Here is a 22675-nt window from a genome sequence, read left to right on the forward strand (position 1 = left end):
ACCTCAGCAGTCCTGCTATTGGGCAGAGCCCTCTTGCTGGCCGGAACACCGGAGCTGTGGGAAACCCAGAAAGAAAGTGCTCAGCGGGTCAGGAAACCCCTCCACATCAAATTCCACAGCTGGGAAAAGTGGGCACCTCCCCCAGGCCTTACCCCAAGGAAATGTCATTCGCTATTGTTTCTCGAGTGGGAATGAATCACTAGTGAGTTAATAGTTAATGAAAGCAGTTATGCGGGCAGACTTGGAAACCACCGCGCCCCATCCATAAGGATGTACTGTAGTCATTGCCAGTAGAAAATGTCCGAATGGAAGAGGAACTTAGGACATGCTAGTCCCTCTCTTCCATACACCTCCCTCCCTCCCTCCCTCCCTCAAACCCAGTGCATTGTGAAGTTTATTTTTAATTTTAAGAAATCACAGTTTAAATTGGTTCCCAAAGGAACCTTGCCTTTCTTGTTCTTTTCAGACTGATCCAAGAAATGCTACCTCAACGTGTCTGAGAAATAGATACAAAGACAAGCTCTCTTTTCATTTTGTTTTTGAATCAATACCCGAATAATGCCCAGAAGCAAAACTCCACCGGTGCGTCAGCAAGCAGGATGCTCGGCGCTTCGGCTCCATCCTTCGCCTCGCAGCCCCTGCAGCTCCAGGCCACTAGAGCAGATAGATAATGTAAGACAGAACCACCAGGCCTATGATGGCAAAGAACATGAGGATGAAAATATCCAGCATGGCGCACTACTAAGCAATGGAGCCGCCCGGGTTCCGGGAAAACGGGAGCTGCAAGCGTGGAGGTCGGTCAGCGCAGAGAAATGGCTCCTGTTCCCTCCCCCTTCCTGTTCCCTCCCCCACCTCCCGGGGACCTGAGGTTAAGGGATGCTGCAACTCCATCAGCCGCTTACTCTCCACCTCCATCATCACGGTCAGCCAATCACAAAGCCCACGATGGGTATCCAGGGAACAGCTACTTTTAGACCAGGCAAAACCGGAGAGGTTCAGTTTTTTTTCCCAGGAAGCCAGCCCCGCCCCTTTGCGTGGAACCGCTATCTGTATTTAGATAGAGTTTCCGCACTGAGTGGGCAGCTCGGGGAGCTGAGTGGAGAATCTCTTCAGACCCCTGAGGATCGGATTCTCCTGCCGGCCTTCCTTCTCCCTCTCGCACCTCTGGCAATTTATTTCAAAAACAAATTGTTACCAGTTGTGTGGGCCATCGGCTAGTTCAAAGGACTCACGTGGTCTCAGGGAACATCCCTGGCACCAACACAAGTTTTACACTGTGCCGGGTATTGCACACATGGGGTAATTTCAACCTGTCTGAAGTCTGTATAGCCTGGGCTCAGAGGTGGTCAGGAGTTTAAGATATTTCAGTTTGTCAACAGGGGGCAGGACTCAAAGCAAGGCTCTCATTTCTAAATTTATTTATTATTATTTATTTACTTATGGTTTTTCGAGACAGGGTTTCTCTGTGTAACAGTCCTTGGCTGTCCCGGAACTTGATTTGCAGATCCTCCTGAGTGCTGGTATTAGAGGTATGAGCCACCAGGGCCGCCACCATGGCCTGGCCTAGATCCGTAGTCCCCTCACACTGGCTTGCACTGTTGGCCTGGGAGAGCCGAGAGCCTAGGCTCCTTTGTGTTACATGGCGTTCTGTCATTACCTGTATTTGCTTTCTTTGTCTCTTTAGAGAGGCTAGCCCAGGGTCATCCTCAGAGAAGACCCTGAGAAACCCACACACCCACTCCTGGGTAGTGAGTGTCCAGAAATGCATAGTTAACTGGAGTTTTTTTTCCCATTTTTTTTATTGTTTTGTTTTGAGAAAGTCTCATGTAGCCCAGGCTGGCCTTGATTGGATTTGCCAGCCTCCACCTCTCAATCTCCTGAGTGTTAGATTACAGCCGGCTTTCAAAAATCTTTTTCTGAGGGAGAAAAGATGGTGTCTTATTAAAAATCAGTAGCATCGCCGGGTGGTGGCGGCGCACGCCTTTAATCCCAGCACTCGGGAGGCAGAGGCAGGCGGATCTCTGGGAGTTCGAGGCCAGCCTGGTCTACAGAGCTAGTTCCGGGACCGGCACCAAAGCTACAGAGAAACCCTGTCTCGAAAAACCAAAAAAAAAAAAAAAAAAAATCAGTAGCATCAGAACCAACAAAAGGGCTCAGAGAGCAAAGGTGCCTTGCACAAAGTCTGACGGCCTGAGTTCGATCCCTGTGCCCCACATGGTGGAAAACACAGAACCAACTCCTGTAAATCGTCCTGTGATGTCACCCTGTGGTATAAAGACATACACATTTGCACACACACGTACACTGAAAAAAACCACAAAAAACCCCACACCTCAGTGATATATATTTTGTTGACTTCTGCTGTGTGCACCAACTGTTTATTATTATTTATTATAAAAGGGAAATTTTCCTGTAGGCCACCTCTGAGGCCTACATATTTTATTTGTAGAGCCCAAGCTTTGAGATATTAGTTATCCCTTTTAACAGGAGGCCTCAAGAACGTAGGCCACTCCCAGAAAAGGAGCCTTCCTTGAGCAGGCAGTTCAGCAGGTAACAAGTCAAGCTTCCAGGATGGAACCTGGAGCAGACAGGCACATAGACGCCAGGCGAGCAGGCTGTTCTGCTGCTGTTTGGAACCACAAGCTGACAGCTCCTTGAGGGTTAGCTCAGCACTGCCTGGAGCACTCCCCACCCTTGGAGCACTCCCCACCCCTGGAGCACTCCCCAGACTCCTGTTCTGCTGGGTTCAGTCTGGCCATTCCCCTGATGACATTTAGCTCATTGCCTCTCATCTACTGCTCCCCTGGGGCCAGGGAATCCTGTGTGGCCCCAGTAGAAAATGCCCCTCCCCACAAAGCCTCCGGACAGGTAGCTGATGACCAGGAGCCGGGGTCCAGGAGAGCTGTATCGCCTACCACAGGTCCCTTCCCAGACCCACTGAACAAAGAGGCTGGTTATAGTGCCTGCGGTCAAGCTGGCTGGGGACATCACACGGCTGGGAGAGGAGGTAGGAAAGTGGGAAGACTGCCTTGTGTTGCCTGCCAGGTTTATCCAGGCTCTGCGGCACTGTGCAGTGTCCTAGTTGTTAGCATTTTACACTTCAAATGAGGCGGCGGTACACACTGGGCTAGACTGTGCCTCGCTGGGCTGAGCTCACTGGCTGCCTCGAGTGCTCCTTCCCATAGCCAGACACCAGGAACTCGAACGAGCTCAGCAAAAGACCCTGAGTACCCTGGCTAGGAGGGAGGAAGATGCTTAACAGGGGGGACAGAATGAGGGGTCTCAGAAAGCAGGGAATGCCAGCCAGCCTTGCGCAGGGAAAGCCGGTCTTGGACCGTCTCCCACGGCGTCACTGGCGGAAAACACTGGAGGGCGGGGCCACATCCTCAAGGCGGAGGCAGGCCTGATGAAGAGCCAGCCCTCCTTTAGTTTCTGGGTCAGTCCTCCTCTTTGAGGGGTACCTGGGCTCACTGTCGGGGAGCAGACAGGACACACACAGAAGTTACTTTTAGAGCCAAAGAGAAAGCCCAGTCGCAGGTAAAAATTAGATTTTTATTTGCGTCACCAGGATAAAGATTCCCTTTGTGGTTCAAGTCAATGTTCAGAGTCATTACAGGCCAGAAAGAACTGATCCCGAGCACAAGGCCAGGAGGAAGGGGACCAAACAGACCAAGGAAAGATGACAACCCCATAAAAAAGATGAGTGGGTGGCTTCACACACACACACACACACACACCACGCGCACGCACACACACACACAGATGAAATGTTGGACAGAGGCAAATTTCACAGGGTCACTTGTTTCCTTTTAAATACAGGCTTTGTGGGGTGGTACTTTTTATCTTGTGTCCAGCTATTAACAAAGAAAATGTTCCCTGGAGGGACGTGAGGGCGGAAAACAGGAAGCGGTGTGGGGAGAGTTCAAGTCCCTCACCACAGGGCTTCTCGCATTGCAGGATTGGCCCACAAAAGTTAAGTTCACAGTCTAGCCAAGGTGCCTTTCTTTTCCTGGGTTTTAACTGGCTGAAAAACGTTTCTGAAGAAAGAGACGTGGGTTTGGGGATCCTGTGCTCTTCTAGGGGTGGATGCTTCTGGAAAAAGAATATGGACTCCAGCTGGGGCCCTCAGCACCAATAGATAGTTCTTCTTCCCTCTGCGGGCGTGTTAGAGTCTCCCCCATTTCTAGGGCAATAGAAGAGCAGCTAGCTTGACATGTTGGGAAGGAGGCTCAGCTGACTGGAACCAGGCTGGGGGCACCTCCCAAGCACAGGCCCTCTGAGAGCGAGTCCCTGACCTCTGGTCCCTGGAACCACATTGTGCTTTGAGATCAAGAAGAAATGGAATGGACTGGCTGACGCCTCCCCGGGGGCTCCTGATGCTTCGGCTCACCCAGGTTAGGGTCAGAAGGAAAGGTGACCAGGAAGGAGGGTGGTCACTAGCTCATCTAGCAAGCCCTCGCAGGTTGTCCTGACCACATTGCTGACCTGACCAGTGCCTTCAGGTTCAAACCTCATCTGTAGCAGGGTCTGTGTGCTGTGCAGGGACCGGATACGAGACTCAGAGTGAAGATGAGAGTCAGGAGACCCAGGAGAGATGAATGAAGCCACGTGAGGACTGTCTCAGGTCCCAGGTGCAAAGGAGGAACCTGAGTTTAGCACCGGTCCAGAGATGGTGCTGCCTACCAGTTGTGGAACCCTGGACTCTCCCCCTGGCTCCAAGGACAGGAGAACCTCGAGGGAGATGCCACAGTGTGGGTGACTTGGTCCTACTGTACTCTGTAGCCTCAGACACTAGGACAGGAAAGCCTTCTCACACCTCCCCAGAGAGTGAGAGAAAGGATGGGGCCTCCCGTGTGGCCGGGAGACTGTTTTAACTTTCTGGCTTCGCAGAGCTACAAGCCCAGCCTTGTTTCAGGGATGGAAGGCCACAGGTGACCCAGGGACCTCTTCCCAGGGGAGCAGGAAGGAAGAGCTCAGTTAACTCAAGTCCCAAAGGCATCCCTTGCTCTACCCTTCACAGCATGCTCCTGGCCAGGGAGATAAAGAGAGTTCCTGGAGGCTGGGGGAGGTGGGAAGCAAACAGGCCTTGGGAGAACACCCTGTTCCCTCCTTCCTGCTGCTGCCCCTAGAACTAAGGCAAGAACTTGACCCAAGCTGTGCTTCCCAAGGAGTTCTTTGGCCACCCTAGGTGTGTGTGTGGGCAGGACAGCACACTCAGTGTGTGAAGGAACACACACAGGGTCAGGAGGGCGGACTAGCTGAAAGGTAAACTCACCACATTGGTCCCAACATAAATGAGGCCTAATACCTACCCCCGGGGAATGTGCAGAACCCCATCTGGAGGTATGAGGAATATGGGGCTCATCCCAGCCCTAGGATGTAGGGTGCCAAGGGAGCTAGGCCAGGGGTTCTGAAGGCAGGAAGTGAAGCTGGAAGCTAACCAATCCTCCCCTCCCCCACACAGGGTCTCACCACATAGCTCAGGTCGCCCTGGAACTCAGGATGTAGACCAGACTGGCCTTGAACTCTGAGATCTGGCTGTCTCTGTCCCCCAAGTGCTGGGACTAAAGCTGTATGCCACTATGCCTGCCTAGCCTATCCGATCTCTTTAACGGGTCTCCCATCTCAGCCCACCCTTGTGAGCCCACCCTCCCCAGAACAATCCTGCCCTCCCCAGAGTGCCCAGCCTATTCCATCCAGAGAGAAAAATCAATCAGTCGGTTGGTCCAAGGGAAAATCTGCCGGAGGAAGGAGCCCGAGACAGAGTGGCAGAGCAAGGCTTGGGTTGGCAAAAGAAGCCGGAAGGAGGGGTGGGGATGAGGAAGCAGTTGCAGGTCTTAAGACAGAGACACTGAAGGGTGGGTGGGTCAGGCTCCAGGACAGACGTGATGCCATGGAATGCATTGAAAACAGAGGGTGGGGTAGCACAGGCAGGGCTCAGATGGCCTCCACGTAGTTGGCTGGCAGCATCCCCGTGTCGCCGGTGCGCTCCACGGTCCCGTACATCCAGCCGTCATCGATCTGCTGCACGTTGACGATGGTGTCCCCATCCTGGAAGGAGACCTCGTCCTCGTCGGCGGCACTGTAGTCATACACGGCTCGGTACCGTTTCTGGGGAGCACAGTCAACAGTCAGCCTGGGAATTGGATGGGGGCTCTCCCATACCCAGACCTTCCTTCACCAGAGCCAGGCAAGGGTTCAACCAAGTGGCTCCCAGACCCCTCAAGGACCTCAGGAGAACAATGAACCAGAAGACAGGGCTTGGCTTGGGGATGGCCTCTGCCATGGAGTGCCTTGTACCTGTTTCCACAGGCCAGCAGTAAAGTTCCATAGGCTCAACGCTAAGATAGTGGTTTTAAAATGTGACTAGCCAGCCAGGCAGTGGTGGTGCACACCTTTAATCCCAGAGGCAGGGACAGGCAGATCTCTGTGAGAATGAGTCTACAGAGCAAGTTCCAGGACAGCCAAAGTTACACAGAGAAATCCCGTCTCCAAAATGCAAAACTCAAATAAAATGTGATACGCCACACTGGATGTGGTAACAGAATTTTTAATCTCAGCATTCAAGAGACTGAGGCAGGAGGATCCTGAGTTCAAGGCCAGCCTGGGCTACATAGCTATCTGAAATAAAACCCCTGGTATGCTCGGGTCTTGGGTTTGATTCTCAACACCACAAAACAAAAAGGGGTACAAGTGGCCACTACTATTTGAAGTGTTTTCAGTTGCAATGTTTTCTTTTTGAAAGCATTATTAGTCTGACTTCAGTCCCAAGTAGGGGACAAAAGCATCTCAGAGATTCCTCCTTCCAAACCTATCACGGCAGGCCAACAGATTCTGTCTGTCTATTGACTGTATCCTTCTCTCCAGAGGAGTTGCCTGTTGTAGGGTTAAGTCAGCCCCTTTAGGGGACGGGGTTTTCCTCGGGCATTTGTTGATGGATAAATCGAGGCGCGGAGGCTGCGCCCTCCCTTTTTTCCTGCCTCCTGGGAAACCGGCTCCACACTGGAACCTCGGTTCTGTAAGTTTGTTTATATATTAAAACTATATATATATTCTTTAATATCTGCCTTTGCAATTATTTACGGCGATACAGCCTGTTACAGCCTACGGCTATGCTTCAGCACACCAGCCCCCTCAGGCTGCTACCGCATCTTTCCCCACACAGGCACCAGGGAGAACTTTCTCTTTTCTGTCTTTAAAAAACAAAAACAAAACAAAACAAAACAAAACAAAACAAAACCAAACATACCTTTAATTTAATCCCAGGACTCGGGAGGCAGAGGCAGGAGGATCTCTGTGAGTTCGAGGCCAGCATGGTCTACCAAGCGAGTGCCAGAACAGCCAGGGATACACAGAGAAACCATGTCTTGAAAAAAACCAAAACCAAAAACAAACAAAAATCCTCCCAAAAAAACCAAAATTTTGCCGGGCGGTGGTGGCGCACGCCTTTAATCCCAGCACTCGGGAGGCAGAGGCAGGCGGATCTCTGTGAGTTCAAGACCAGCCTGGTCTACAAGAGCTAGTTCCAGGACAGGCTCCAAAACCAAAGAGAAACCCTGTCTCGAAAAACCAAAAAAAAAAAAAAAAAAAAAAAAAAAAAAACCAAAATTTTGAAATAATACCTAGCTATGTAACCAGGCAAGCCTTGAACTTGCAGTAAGCTTCCTGCCTCATACTCCCAAGTGCTGAGATTACACTCCTATCCAACTCCCAGGGTGATTTTCATGAAGCAAGAGTCAAGCGCACTGGTCACAAAGGCTTCCTTCCCCCTGGCCTGATCTCATCTGCTTCCTTTTCCCCTGTCTCCAAGAACCTGGACCTCCCCAAAGGATACTGGGCCTTTCAAGGATGCTCTGCCACAGGGCCTTTATACCTGCTGCTCCCTGTACCACTTCCTTTCTTGCTCTAATAAGGACTGTCAGGAAACGCTATAGCTTGACTCTGCTGTTTGAGAGCCCTTGCCACGCTGTGTGCGTGCTATAGGTCACTCCCTATCTGAGCCTTCACCCAGCCTCTTGGGGCCACCTATCCCAGGCTAGTTTATTTGGCTTCCACTCCGACATGAACTGCTTTGAATGTCCAAGCGCCCAGCATGGAGATCAGCCTAGAGCACCCTAGAGGGAGGTACCCATGAACATCAAGGTGAGCAAGTTCAAACCCAGACAGATACTCACCCCGCCACCACCTGGGGCACAACGCGATATGGAGACAGGGGCTGCAGGCTCCTTGTAGCCCCCGTAGGACTGGGTCAGCTGCTGCTGCTGGGGCTGCTGGTAAGCTAGAAGATGGAAGAGAGAGGACTCAGGAATTCTGTATCTTCCCCCAGGCCCTAGGAAGCCGAAGGCATGACTTTTCAATCCCACCAGCCTTGTTCAGCAACCCCCTCCCCACAAAGGATTGATGCCTAGGCGCACACACTCATTAGGGTCTTGGACCTTCATGAGAGCTGCATGCCCCTCATATTGGGACCACTTTCCCAGATCCCCTGCACTCACACCCTGAGCAGAGACGGCAATGCGATTCTGAGGAGCAGTCCTACAGGCACAGATGTCTGTGTGTGTGTGTGTGTGCAGCCACTTTTCACTGCCCCACTCCCCTGCCAGAGTCCCCTCAGACTGCCCCAGATCCCAGACTGGCACTCACCAGGGGCACTGGTTGGGATGTGATGTGGCTGTTGCTGTTCAGCTGGCCTCCGGTAGCTGCTGCTGTCCTGGGGTTCTCGGCGCTCTGACTCCACCCCTTCACCTCCACTCGGTCCCATGCGGCTCTTTTCAAACTCCTCATGGTATTTGATCTGCAGTGCAGAAGGAACGGATGAAGGGCTCCATTGCCAGCCAACCAGTCCTCTCCCACTGCCGCTCAAGCTGGGTGTGCTACCTGTCATCCTAGCAACTGAGGCAGGAGGAGGGAGGAGCTGGGAACTAAAGGCCAGTCTGAGCAACATAGTGAGACCCTTACACACCACACACACACACACAAAGAGAGAGAGAGAGAGAGAAAACATAAGAGACTTCTCCTGGAGAGCTACAGACAGACAGAATGCCAGCTGTCTAAGTAACCAAATAACCACGACAAGCCTCAGCTAAACCTCTCTTGTTTTTCTTCCTTCCTTTCTCTCTTCCTTTCTCTCTTCCTTTCTCCCTTCCTCCCTTCCTTCTTTCCTTCCTTCCTTTCGAGGCAAGGTTTCATCACATAGACCAGGCTGCCCTTGAACTCAACAGATGTTCACCTGCTTCCTGGCTTAGCTAGACCTCCTTAAAATGGATCGCGGATGTGTATGCTACAAGTTACTACAGGGGTAACGAGATAAGAGCCAAGTTCATGCAAGGACCAGCTTTGTGTCTTGAGGGCTGGTTCTATAATTCAGGTGATGGAGTGCTTGGTCTATTACAGCATGCACAAAGCCCCACATTCTGCACAAAATCAGCCGTGGTCTATACCTTTAACAGCAGCACCTAGCAGGCAGGGACAGGTGGATCTGAGGGTGAGGCCGGCCTGGTCTACACAGCCAGTTCCGGGATAACTAAGACTGCACAGTGAGACCCGATCTCAAAACGACCAAAAGTTCAAGACCATCCTTGGCTACACAGAGAGAGCAAGAAGGTGAGGGAGGAGGGGGCACGTGGTAGGGGCTGAACCTTTCTAGCTCCCGCTATGGTCAGTCCTAACCACTGGAGTCACGCCTTAGGTTCTCCCTATGGTCAAGCCCTGTGGTACATGCTGGGTTACTATCGCAGCCTGCTCATTTTACAGGATCAGAATGTGACACAATTGTGCCAGCCCCTGTGCCTGACAAAAGACTAGCGGAATACTCCCTCGAGCGACGTTAGCCAATCCTCAAGAGCACATACTCCTTTAAGGATAACACAGAAACAGCACTGTACTGACAGAGTGTATCCTGGAAAATGTGCACAAGCAAAACTATCGACGCGGCAGGTGGGTACAAAGGTTCTAAGTGTGCTTCCCACACCCTTGGGGGACACCTTCCCGCTCACCTTCCCGCTCTCTCTGGTGGGGAGACCACGCAAGGGGACAGGAGAACTCCCGTTGAAGGCACGAGGTAGAGACAAGCTGCTCCTCATCCCGGGGAGAACAGTGCCTGACTGTTGCATCCTAAAGGGGCCTCAGCTCTGCCTTGGAGGCTATTCCTTGCTTGTTTACCAGGACCCTGCCCTGCCCTTTCCTGACTCTGGAGAATGACAGTGGAAAGGAGGAGTAAGGGAGCTGGGCAAAGCCCGTTTATTTTCTTAGGACAGAAAAGAAAGAAGTGGGGCTGGAGAGATGGCTCAGAGGTTAAGATCACCGACTGCTCTTCCAGAGGTTCTGAGCTCAGTTTCCAGCAACCACACGGTGGCTCACAACCATCTGTAATGAGATCCGGTGCCCTCATTCTGGCCTGCAGGCAGAACATTATACACATAATAAATAAACCTTAAAAAGGAAAAAAGAAAAGGAAGAAGCGGAGCCCTGGCTCTGGAGTCCTGGTGAGGGCTGTGACCGTCCACTCCCCACGCGTTCTCTGCTGCCCCCTCTCCTAGCATTCTCTGTGCACAGTTAGCAAGAGGCACGGAGCTGTGGCCAACTGGGATCACCTGGATCACCACCACTGGCTAAATATAATGGTTATTACTGTAGCCCGGGCTGGCCAGGGCAGCAGCTGGCATGGAGTGTGGGAGGGGTGTCAGCTAGAGGCAGGAAGCTGCTCACTCTCAGAGTTTGGGTGGAGACTAAGACCTCTCCTTTTCATGCCCAGATGGTGAGACAGGCTGGGATAAGACAGCCGGCCCGGCTGGATTCAAACTCCACAGGGTAAACCCCTAACACCACCCAGAAGGGCACCCAGGCGTGAGGCCTGCACAGAAGAAGGGTAAAGGGGGAAATCCCTTCAGCTCCAGTTCCTTATTGCTCCATGGCCAAGGAGCGAACAGGTCTGCACCTAAGCCCTGGGTTCCAGCTGGCGGCTGCAGAGCAGTTGGCCCTGCATGAAAACCTTTCCCTGGGTGGGGCTCTGTGTTATCAATGGGGTGAAAGGGAGCTTTAAAATGCATGCAGGAGCCGGGCGGTGGTGGCGCACGCCTTTAGTCCCAGCACTTGGGAGGCAGAGGCAGGTGGATCTCTGTGAGTTCGAGGCCAGCCTGGTCTACAGAGCTAGTTCCAGGACAGCCAGGGGCTGTTACACAGAGAAACCCTGTCTTGGGGAAAATAATAATAATAAACCAAAGAAAGAAAGAGAGAGAGAGAGAGAGAGAGAGAGAGAGAGAAACCACGCATGTGGGGCCCACAGCTCCTCCTCCACAACAAGGGCTCTTGGGGAACACAGGGCTCCATCACTGTCCTATAGGCTCACAGGGTAGTAGGCCCCGCCCACACTCATTCTTGAAAGACTGGTAATCTGCACTGTTTACTACTGCCTTGCGTCTTCACTCATGAGGGAGGCAGCAGTACCACCTACTCCCATGTAGTCCTGGGGATGCCATCAGTGCCTAAGGCAGGTGTGTGGACACCTGTGTTTCCACATTAGCTTCACCCACCGTACTCCTTAGAAGTCATTTCGTGCTGCTAGGCATGGTGACATACGCTTACAAACCTAACACTCAGGAGGTGAATACAGAATGCCACAAACTTTGACGGCCAGTCTGGTCTAAACAGTGAGCTCTGGGCCCGACAGGGCTACATAGAAAGACCCTGTCTTTAAAAAAAAAAAAAAAAAGCTGGGCGGTGGTGGTACACGCCTTTAATCCCAGCACTAGGGAAGCAGAGGCAGGCGGATCTAGACCAGCCTGGTCTACAAGAGCTAGTTCCAGGACAGGCTCCAAAGCTACTAAGAAACCCTGTATCGAAAAACAAAAACAAAAAAAAAAAATGTTTGCCGGGCGGTGGTGGCGCACGCCTTTAATCCCAGCACTCGGGAGGCAGAGGCAGGTGGATCTCTGTGAGTTCGAGACCAGCCTGGTCTACAAGAGCTAGTTCCAGGACAGGCTCCAAAACCACAGAGAAACCTTGTCTCGAAAAACCAAAAAAAAAAAAAAAATGTTTAAGATGTGTATAAGAGCCGGGCGGTGGTGGCGCACGCGTTTAATCCCAGCACTCGGAGGCAGAGGCAGGCGGATCTCTGTGAGTTCGAGGCCAGCCTGGTCTACAAGAGCTAGTTCCAGGACAGGAACCAAAAGCTACGGAGAAACCCTGTCTCGAAAAATCAAAAAAAAAAAAAAAAAAAAGATGTGTATAAGATTAGATCCCAAAAGCTCAGGCACGGTAAATAGTAGCAGCCTGAGCACAAGACGTCTTCATCCTCCCTTGACCCACAGACACCATTTGCCACTGTCAAATCAATAAATATTGGCAAATCAGGCAGTGGTGGCACACATTGGAGGCAGAGGCAGGTGAATCTCCGTGAGACCAGCCTGGTCTACAGAGCGAGTTCCAGGACAGTCAGGGCTACACAGAGAGACAAAACAAAAATATTGCCAACCTTAACGTCTGCACAGCTCTTCACACCAAGGTCATAAAAGCATCCCACGCATTATCTCCCTGGCCCAGACAACAGTCACCCTAAACTATAAGCAGGGGGCTTTTCAAGGTGTCCTCTGACCTCCACAACACACAAGCTAAGTAAGCGATAATTCAAGACGGAGACACACTTTCATTTTCATTTCAGAGAGGAGGGGGAGGGAGAAGGGCTTGGAGAGCTCCATGATGGGATCTCACTGGGACAGTGGACACTGGGGACAAAGTCCCAGGTAGACAGACAGGACTTTGCCTGAGAACAAGCGCAGGGCGGAGCTGACTGCACGCCTACCCATCACCCTCTCTTCTGCCCAAACACTGAGGGTACCTCTAGCCCCCTCAAAATGGGAGGACCTAGATCTGCAAACAAGAAGGGGAAGCATGGGGCAGAATGGCTGAAAAGCGAGACCCTGCTCAGGCTGGCCACTACCTCTACTTTCTCTCCAGCAAAACAGGGAAGCTGCATGACTGCTCCTGGCCCACTTAGAAGTTTCTTTAGCAAACAGGCAAAGCAGCATCCTCCAGACGGGCCTGTGACCGTGACTCACGTGTGACTCTGATCCTTTCGCTTTCCCTAACTCTATTAGTTTATGTGTGTATGTGTTTTGTCACATGTCACATGCTTGGTGCCTTCAGAGGTCAGAAGAGGGCATTGGACCCCCTGCAACTGGAGTTACAGGTGACTGAGAGCCAGCATGTGGGTGCTGGGAACCAAATTAGATTCTCTGCAAGAGTAATTAGTGCTCCCCACAGTTCTGATCCTTTTTGTGTGTGTGGTGGAGGGGTAACCCTGACTGTCCTGGAACTCGCTCTATAGACCAGACTGGCCTCAAACTCAGAGAAAGAGCAAATGAGGACAGACGAAGTCCAGGGCCTCTAGGGAAGGAAGCCAGTCATCTACTGTCCCATGAGGTCTCCACACATGTGGGTTTAGTGACTAGGGCTGAACGACTCTTATTGGGCAAGCCCTTGGTGTGACTAGGTGGGTCCCCTCCAAGGCTGGCTGGCTTATGTTCTGCTTTCTGAAGCACCTGCTTCCTGGCTGCGGTGGAAAAGTCTGACTGGCCATATGTCTGTCCCCACATGACGCTGCGTCATGGCTTAGCCAGTAACATCACGCTGTAAATGGAATAATCGGCTTGCTCTCCTGAGCCTGCCCTTTTGTGAGGGAGGCAGGGTGCAGTCCTACTTTGTGCCCTAATATATTACTCCTCTACTTTTCTCCCCTAGGCCAAGAATAGCATTTCATGACTGTCCTCATTCCACAGATGGGGAAACCAAGGCTGAAGAGACAGGGAAGTTAAACAGGCTACAACAGAACCTACTACTAACCTAAGAGCCTTAGTTCTGAACCACCATGTAATATGGCTTCCGATCAGAGACTCGTGTCCCACCCCACCTGAGACAGGGTTTCTATGTGTAGCCTTTGCTGTCCTAGAACTCACTCTGTAGACCAGGCTGTCCTCAAACTCAGAGACCCACCCACCTCTGCTTCCTGAGTGCTGGGATTAAGGGCGTGCACCATCACCGCCTGGCTTTTTTCTTTATCTTTAAGTGGTACTTAAGATCAGGCCCAAGAGCTCATGTATGGAAGGCAAGTGTTCTACCATGGCTTGACACCCCTAGTCCTTGATTTGCATAGTGAGAGGAGGAGCTGTTTCTGTGCCTGTGACGGTGTGGCTCGGCTCACAAGGGGGTAAAAGACACAAAATCGGGGCTGGAGGTACAGGTGTGTGAACAAGGGAAAGCAAGGCTTCCACAAAAGGCTTCAGCAAAAAGCCATTTCTTATTCATTAAAGTCCTCAGCGAGAGTGGAGAGATGGCTCAGTGGTTAGGAGCACTGGTTGCTCTTCCAGAGGACTCGGGTTTAATTCCCAGCAACCACAGGGCCCCTCACAACTGTCTGTAACTCCAAGATCTGACACCCTTACACAGACATATAGGCAGGAAAAGCACCAATGCACATAAAATAAGAATAAATAAACTATTTGTTTTGGCCCTGTGGAGCCGACACAGGACCTCCAAAAATTGATTAGGATCTTGTTTATAGATACAAATTTATAATAAACTATTTTTTAAAATTAATAAAGTCCTGAGCAATCTGGAGCAAACACGTATGTGAACTTTAAGCTTCTGTACACAGCACAGGGCCAGGGCACACGTCCAAGAAGACAGAATTATAAGAGATATCCAGTTCCCACCCTCCTCTCCCCCGGAGATGCACTCACGGCCTCATACATGCTAACTCCACAGTCTGCCTGAGAGCCGACCACCTTTTCTCAGTGTAGAGGAGCTAGCTCTGCCTCTGAACACCGCACTCAGTATGCCCCCAGCAGTCACGTGACTACTCTTTTACAGAGGAGTAAACTAAAGCTCAGAGCAGTCTAGGGACTGTGAACGGGCAAGACGCGAGCCCTCACGCCAGCCGGCATGCCCACGTCTCCCTCACCCTCTCGCCTTACACAGCAAATATCACCATCCCAGGAGGACAGGCACTGGTTTTCAACCGCTCCATCTATAGGACGGCCTGACCTTTGGGAACCTGTCATTAGGCGCTAATCTGGGAAGGGACGAGCCACACACAGGGATGTCATTTTCGAACCACACTACAGGGTGGCTCTGCACAGCAGCCTTCCCAGAGTTCTGCTGGAGGTTGGCACAACTTAGTCACAGTTCTGCCTGCGGTTTAAAGTTCCCTCAGGGTTCTGGGACACAGCCAGGCCTGGCGTTCTGACTGAGGGGCTGGTGAAACCTTTGGAGTTGAAGTGACAACTCTCTCTCAGTAAGGCTCACAGTAAGCCAGGGGATGTGTTTACAATGCTGAATCTCCGGCTCCAGGCCAGGGGTGCCAAACCAGAATGCTGGGGGAACAGAGAGCCTGCATTTTCACCAAGCGCCCTATGATAGCCGGGGACCCTTTGTGCATACAGGGAGGAAACTGAACCCATGGGTCCTTGTGCATGCTAAGTGCTCTACCACCGAGCTACAGCCCAGCTGACTTGGGGGTGGGGGGCCCTGACAGAGACAGACTTTAAGCAAAGGCTTCTAACGTCCTCCCAGCTCAGGCTCCGTCTGGTGGCTTTGAAAGCCCAGGTCAGGTTCAAGGTACCTCCCCCAGTTCAGAACCAGGACAATCAGCTAATTGCAGCCCTGAGGTGGCTGATAAGATGCTATCTAGCTCCCATGTGGATATCTTGGACACAGCCAGTGTTTTGTTACCAGAGCTTCTCAGGCATTAATGTCTCCACTGTGCGATAGCAGGGTGCAGGAGGGCAGGTGAAACAGACTGGGTGTCAGAAACCTCCCAGCACGGGATGCAGGGAAGACCAGGGCTTCACTTGTCTCACCTGAGTCTCCAAACTCACCGGAAAGAATGCCCCAGAAGTTGGCAGCATCGCCTGGAGGTATCTCAGGACACAAAGCTACAGATTCCAGCCCTGTGAGCCATTTCACGGTTTCCCAATCACCCTAGACCAGACCACTTCCCTTCTTTCCGTCTAGGGAGAGCTCCCTGACACACCCTTTGGCCCTTTGTGTGGTCTGAGCCAGAAAGGAAACTCCAGGGCTGGTGAGTCTGCCCCAGGCTGGAAGAGGGCAACTGTAAGAGGGTTTCTTGCGGGCCAGACCATGCCTGAAACAGTCTGAGGCTCACTCTCCAGCCCAGGAGACGCAGTCCATGTTCTCAGGCCGTTCATTTTAGACTTCAGCTCAACAACTGGGTTGTAAAACTCACTTTTGGTTAGACTGTCCCTGGAGGTTTTTTTTTTATGAAACAAGAACAGAAAGTATCTGAATGAGCACTCCAACTACAAAGCACTTATTCATAACAGTGGTTTCCTTTTTTCCTCTTTTTGGTGCTGAGGAGGGCACTCTGGGCCCGATGCATGTTGGGTGAATGTTTCACCACGAAACTACATCCTCAGTCCTCCTCCAGGAAGTTTTCTTTGTTTCATACAGGCATGGCTTCAGCCTCTTGATCTGTGCCTCAACCTCCAGAGAGGCTTTGAATCCATGACTCTCCCGCCTCAGCCTCCCAAGAGCGGGGATTACAGGCATGTACCACTAAACAAAGGAAATGTTTTTTTTCCTAGACAGAGGGCAGAATTTGAAAGCTATTACTCTGGGCAGAGGCGGTTCTGTCTCAGGGGCGCTGTGTTTATGGAATCTCCCTGACCCTCCACTGTAGCTCACCAGGGGAACATCCCAGCTAGCTTATGAGGGTGGCAGGATGGAGAGGGTTGTGGAACCTAGAGAGTGGGAGCATAGGTGGGCCATCTGAATCTGGATCCTATCCACCCATCCCAGTCCCTCAGCCCAGAGTGACAAGGGCACCTGGTGGACCCTTTCCTGTTACAGACAGAAGGACAACGGCCTGCCTCGTCCTTCATTTATGAGTCTTGCTGCAGCTGACTGGCCATGTTCTAAAGTTCCGTGCCCAGGCACGTGCCCGTACTCTGTGATGTCACTCACGGCAGCACCCGACTCCCACGTACACCAAGTCAGGCCCCTGCAAGCCCAGAGTCACCCCAGCTGCTAGTCTGTGGCTACGCAAAGGAGGAAACTGAGGCCCGTTCTCTAACCCCAGATGCTCTGAGGGACCACACAGAGATTGTCACCACACCACCCACTCTCCACTCCCGCCCATCTAACAGCTGACACCCAACAGACTCCGGTGACCAGCCCCAGCTCCGGCCTGAAAAGGCCAGGAGGCGGGTGTAGGGCCGGCCGGCGGGCAGCGCCAGCTGGGTTTTCACACAGGAAGGAAGAGCAAGCTGAGGTGGGAGGCTGGCGAGGGAGGGCGGAAATGACTGCAGTGTTAGCACCAGAGGCAGACAGGAGGCTCAACCCCCCCAACCCCAGCTTTGACCCTGGTGCTAAAGCAAACATCTGATCTGTACTCTGATCCCCACCATGCCCAGGCGGTGAAGGGAGCCTGCTCTAGAGAGCGGAAGATAACTCCACACACCACACACACACACACACACACACACACACACACGCATGCACACTAAAAGGCCAGTCTCTTTAAGGAGTAAATGCTACTTGGGCAGAATGCCTAGCAAAGAGGGGGAGCAAAGAAAAGGCACTTGGGAGTCTCCACTTCTCCCTTCCCTCTATTCAAACCACCATCGCCCAGGCCCTCCTGGGGAGCAGATGAGAGAGGAGGACAGTTTGGGTAACTTAACAGGGGGCAGAAGCTCACATTGCTGATCTGGTCCTGGGTCTTCTTGATTCTCTGTAGCTCGGGTGTGTCTGCCACCACGCTGAAGCCTTTGCCCTTGTTCTTCTCAAACTCCTCCTTGTAGCGCACCTGGAGGCCAAGAGGGAAGAGAAAAGCCTGAGGTCAGGAAGAATGCGAGATTAGGCAATGCCCAGCCTGAGGCAGAAACCCCCATAGAAAGCAGAAGCCTGAGGCAGAAAGGGTCAGAGCAATGATAACCACCTATCTAGACGGTTCTGAGGGAAGGTCACACACTGAAGGCCTGCCCATAAAGAAGCAACTTCTTGGGGCTAGAGAGATGGCTCGTTAGTTATGAGTACTATCAGCTCTTCCAGAGGACCTGCAGCGAGCACTTAGAACACAAAATAAAGATGGAGGCATTCCTGACATCAGAACATGCTGACACCAGAAAACATCTGGGCATGGTGGTCCATGCCTTTAATCCCAGCACTCGGGAGGCAGAGGTAGGTGGATCTCTGTGAGTTTGAGGCCAGTCTGGTCTATAGAGCGAGTTCCAGGACAGGCTCCAAAGCTACAGAGAAAGCCTGTCTTGAAAACAAAACAAAACAACAACAAAAACAAAAACAAGGAAAATACACACACACACACAAACCCAGAAGTCTGCAAAGATGAACTCCGGGCAGTTTGGGAGACTCTGGTTTCCAGTGTACCTCAGTGCACACAAGCCGTGAACTCTAGTGACAAAGGACCCTTTCAAATGAATGGAGTTCCCACCAGGATCCTGTGCCTCTCTGCCTGGCTCTGACCTTAGTGACTTTGGTGACCCCTGAATGTTAGACTTCCTGGTTGACCTGGCTAAGTATAATTGAGGCCTTGAGCAGCTGTCTTTTCCCCAGCAGGGGACATGGTGGCCTGCTGTGCAATAGGCTTGCACAGGACTTGCAACCTGCTTATACCAACTCTGCTCACTGTGAGTGGATGAATATCCAGATAGCCGTGGATCTACTCACTGTGAGTGGATATCCAGATAGCCGTGGATCTACTCACTGTGAGTGGATATCCAGATAGCCGTGGATCTACTCACTGTGAGTGGATATCCAGATAGCCGTGGATCTACTCACTGTGAGTGGATATCTAGATAGGCGTGGATCTACTCACTGTGAGTGGATATCCAGATGGCCATGGATCTACTCACTGTGAGTGGATATCCAGATGGCCGTGGATCTACTGATAGCCGTGGATCTGCTCACTGTGAGTGGATATCCAGATAGCCGAGGCATCAACCTAGAGCTACAGAGCTAGATTCATTCGCTGGAGTTACTCACTTTCCCTAAAGTGTGACATGTGACCAATAAACCATTCATTCCAAAAAGACACCAAAGTGCCTCTCGGGTACATGTAACCCACGTCCATTCCTAGAACCCACGTGGTGGCTCACAATCATCTGTAACTCCAGCTCCAGGGGCTCCGGGGCCCTCTTCTACTCTGAGGGTACAGGGCACATACATGTTACACAATAGGCAGGCAAAACACCCAGATACATAAAATAATACCTTTTTGTTTGTTTTGTTTTAGAAACAGGGTTTCTCTGTGTAGCCCTAGCTGTCCTGGAACTCACTCTATAGACCAGGCCGGCCTCCAGAGAGCTGGATTAAAGGTGTGTGCCACCACTGCCCAGCAATACATACACATACACACACATATATATGTTTTATAAAAAAAGATCATGTCTCGCTGGGCAATAGTGGCGCACGCCATTAATCCCAGCACTCGGGAGGCAGAGGTAGGTTGATCTCTGTGAGTTAAAACAGGCTCCAAAGCTACAGAGAGAAACCCTGTCTCGAAACACACACCCACACCCACAAAGTCACTTCTCCAGCCTGAGGTCACATGACTTAGCAGCAAAGTCCTGAGGTTCCCGGGACACCTGGCTCCTAACATTCTCCTCTTGCCTAAAGCTATAAGAAAGTCCTTGCCAAATCTGAGGATTCAGCAGCCCACAACCCAGCCACAACGTGGCGGAACCCACGAAGAGCGTGAGGGAGTTTTTCAGCAACCAACTAGGCAAGTTGGCCCAGGAGAGTGACGACCCCATCACCGAGTCAACTTCCTGGAGCCTGCCAAGATGGAGGGAACTACAGGACAGAGAGACAGCTGCACAGGCAGAACCTCAGATCAGATCAGGGATACGAGCTCTGGGGAGAGCCCCACGCCACTGCTGTCCCTTCTCTTAAGAACTCTGTGGAAAACTAGAGGCACTCAGGAGATACTACGGAAAGGACTTCCCCGACACTGAAGGAACAGCTTGTCCTTCCCTGGGGATTTTAGAAAACAGAACAGAGGCTGGGAAACACTTGCAGGACAGAGAACTGTTTCTTGGCTTCGAATATCCACGGTTCCACCTCAGTGTCTGTTCCAGGCAGCACCAGCTGCCTGCATTTCCTCTACAGTGGCTGCACTATCCTGAAATGGGTCAGCCCAGGACAGAGGGGCCAGGATGTTGGGAGTTTCCAGGAAGCCCAGGCAGCTCCCAGGCCTGGAGTCACTGGTCACACACTGAGCTGTCGCACGGAGGATTTACAGCTTGTGTGTTCTGTCCGGTCCTCCACGGTCAGGATCACAATTTTGGTGCATCCTTCCTCTTTTATGCAGATTCAAAAAGAAAAAAAAAAAGGCCTAAACCGGTTTGGTAGCTCAGGCTTGTAATCCAACATTCAACCGGCAAGATTAGGATGTATCTAGAGACCAAAAATATCTGCGGTTTGAGTGCAGTGGGTTCACAGGAGACAAGGAAATAAACCTGGACTGACAGGCTTGGGAGAAACGCCTGAAGCTACAGGAGAAAGGTTCAGACCCAGGCCACCCTCCAAGGAAGGCCTGAAATATCACATGACCACTAGAAGGCCCTTCAGAAAGAGACATCTGGAAAAAGAAGAAAAATGGAGAGCGCAGAGACCAGGAAGGGTCCTACCCAGCCGTAGATTCCTGTAAAAGAGCCATCACAGACACTGGTTAAAACATGAGAGACGTCAGGGATGGCAATACATGCCTATAGTCGCGACTCTCGCAAGGTAGAGGAAGGTAAGAGTTCACGGACATCAGGCAGTGGCGCACAACTTTAAGACTTTAATCCCAGCACTCGGGAGGCAGAGGCAGGTGGATCTCTGTGAGTTCAGGTCAGCCTGGTCTACAGAGTGAGTTCCAAGACAGCTAGGGCTGTTACACAAAGAAACCGTCTAGGAAAGGAAAAAACAAAAAAGAGTTCACGGACAATCTAGGATGTGTGTGTAGATTAGATAGATAGATAGATAGATAGATAGATAGATAGATAGATAGATGAGACATATCAAAGTCAGTTTGAAGCCAGCCTGGTCTATATGAGACCCGTTTCAAAATATGCAGTCACAAGCACGCACACGCATGCACACAGCTGGGTTTGGTGACGCATGCCTGTAACATTATGAATAGAGGGAGAAGCAGGAAGATCATGAGTTTGAGGCCAGCCCAGTTTAGACAATGAGATCAGATTCTCTCTCCTTCATTTCAAAAGACAGGAGATTTTCCTGTCACTAAATATTGGCCCAGAACCAGAACCTGCTGCATAATCTTGGACCGGTGGCTTAACCCCTGAAGTCTCAGGTTCCACATCTGTAAAATGGGCAATTGTCGGTGGCGCCAGTGCTGAGGCAGAAGTGCTGTGTCGCACACCACATGAGGGCAAGTGTGCAGGCGCTCTGTCAACGCCAATGTGTGAACGCCAATGTGCTGACCCAAGGCCAAATCCTGCTCCCTCCAGTTTCCTGGCTCTGCTCTGCAAGGGCCAGGCCCCTAATCCAGGGAACAATTACCATGGCAACACTGCGATGACATCAGCTGGTTCCCAGGCTTAGGAATGGCCTTTCTGCCTCACTGGAAGGATCATCCATTTCGCCCTAACTGGGTGCCACACAGTGTGGCTACAGGTCCCAAGGCAAGCCAGGTCCCCTCTTGAGGTTGGGATGCAGGGAAGGAAAGCTGGCTAGCCAGTCTCTAAGGTCCACTGGTTCTGAAGTCGCTTCTGGCCTTAACGGACTAGAGGTGAGGAAAAGTTCTGAGAGCTTCCTATTGCTAAAAGGGGTAGGCGGTAGAGCCTCGGGGAGACTTTCCCTTCACCCACACAGGAGGGCCTGCATTTCTCTGGATGGCTCGGCAGCTGTGACAAGGAAGCAGGGGACAGAGTCTGCCAGGTCACTCAACCCAGTTGTCAGTTTGGCTACAACCGAGCCTGAACTTCGGCCAGATGACTCCAGCCCTGCTGGTGCTGCCAGGTCCTCCCTCTCTGGAAATTCCCACAACAGCACAGGGCATGACGCCCAGACTGCCGGTGTCCATGAAGCTCTACCTTTCTCAGGCAGGTTTGGTTACCCTCTCATTGATCCCAGCTGAGAGCAGGCACATACCAGTGTTTGCCGGATAAGTAAACAACGAACTGAATCCATCCATATACATCATCCACCATGATCCGGCATAAAGAGCCAGGCCCGATAGCACACAGTAATCCTAGCGAGGCTTGGGCCAAACTGAAAGTTCTAGGCCAGCCTAGCTATGTAGCAAGACACTGTACTGTCTCTCTTTCTCAAAAAAAAAGGGGGGGGAGTGTGGGGACAGGGGCATGTGCACACCTTTAACCCCCAGACAGGGGCAAGTAGTTCTCTCTGAGTTTTAGGGACTCTTGGGCAAGCCCAAGGCCAGCAGGGGAGGGGGTATGTATTAAGAATGTCTTAAAAACACAGACACACTCTACCCACCAATTCCTCCGCACTGCAATGCAATGACCTCATCCTTGTGTTGGACCCACACTACGTAACCCGTTCCCTTCTAACAAAAAAGCAAGTGCATTTTATTTACATCAGACCCACGGCCGGCCGCAAAGAGCTGGGGGTGGGGGTGGGGGTCACAGTCATTGCGTCCATTTCCTCTCCCTTCAGAGAGAACAGTAAAAGGAAA

General features: G+C 51.7%; 1 protein-coding gene across 2 annotated transcripts in view; it reads right to left on the reverse strand.

Annotated features, from left to right (window-relative positions):
• Positions 1–3531: 3531 nt before the first annotated feature.
• Positions 3532–22675, reverse strand: part of LOC121456660 (LIM and SH3 domain protein 1-like) — a 40211-nt gene continuing 21067 nt past the window's right edge. For both annotated transcript variants that reach the window (XM_041665025.1, XM_041665027.1), the window contains 4 exons: positions 17711–17818; positions 8644–8794; positions 8175–8278; positions 3532–6111 (listed from right to left, as the gene is read on the reverse strand). In XM_041665025.1, the coding sequence (XP_041520959.1) occupies positions 5938–6111; positions 8175–8278; positions 8644–8794; positions 17711–17818 (537 nt within the window). In that variant the 3' untranslated portion in view covers positions 3532–5937. The remainder of the gene's footprint in view (positions 6112–8174; positions 8279–8643; positions 8795–17710; positions 17819–22675) is intronic.

Source organism: Microtus oregoni, unplaced genomic scaffold, assembly GCF_018167655.1.
Source record: "Microtus oregoni isolate MIOR12 unplaced genomic scaffold, Mior012 000015F_ref0000493, whole genome shotgun sequence".
Classification (NCBI taxonomy): domain Eukaryota; kingdom Metazoa; phylum Chordata; class Mammalia; order Rodentia; family Cricetidae; genus Microtus; species Microtus oregoni.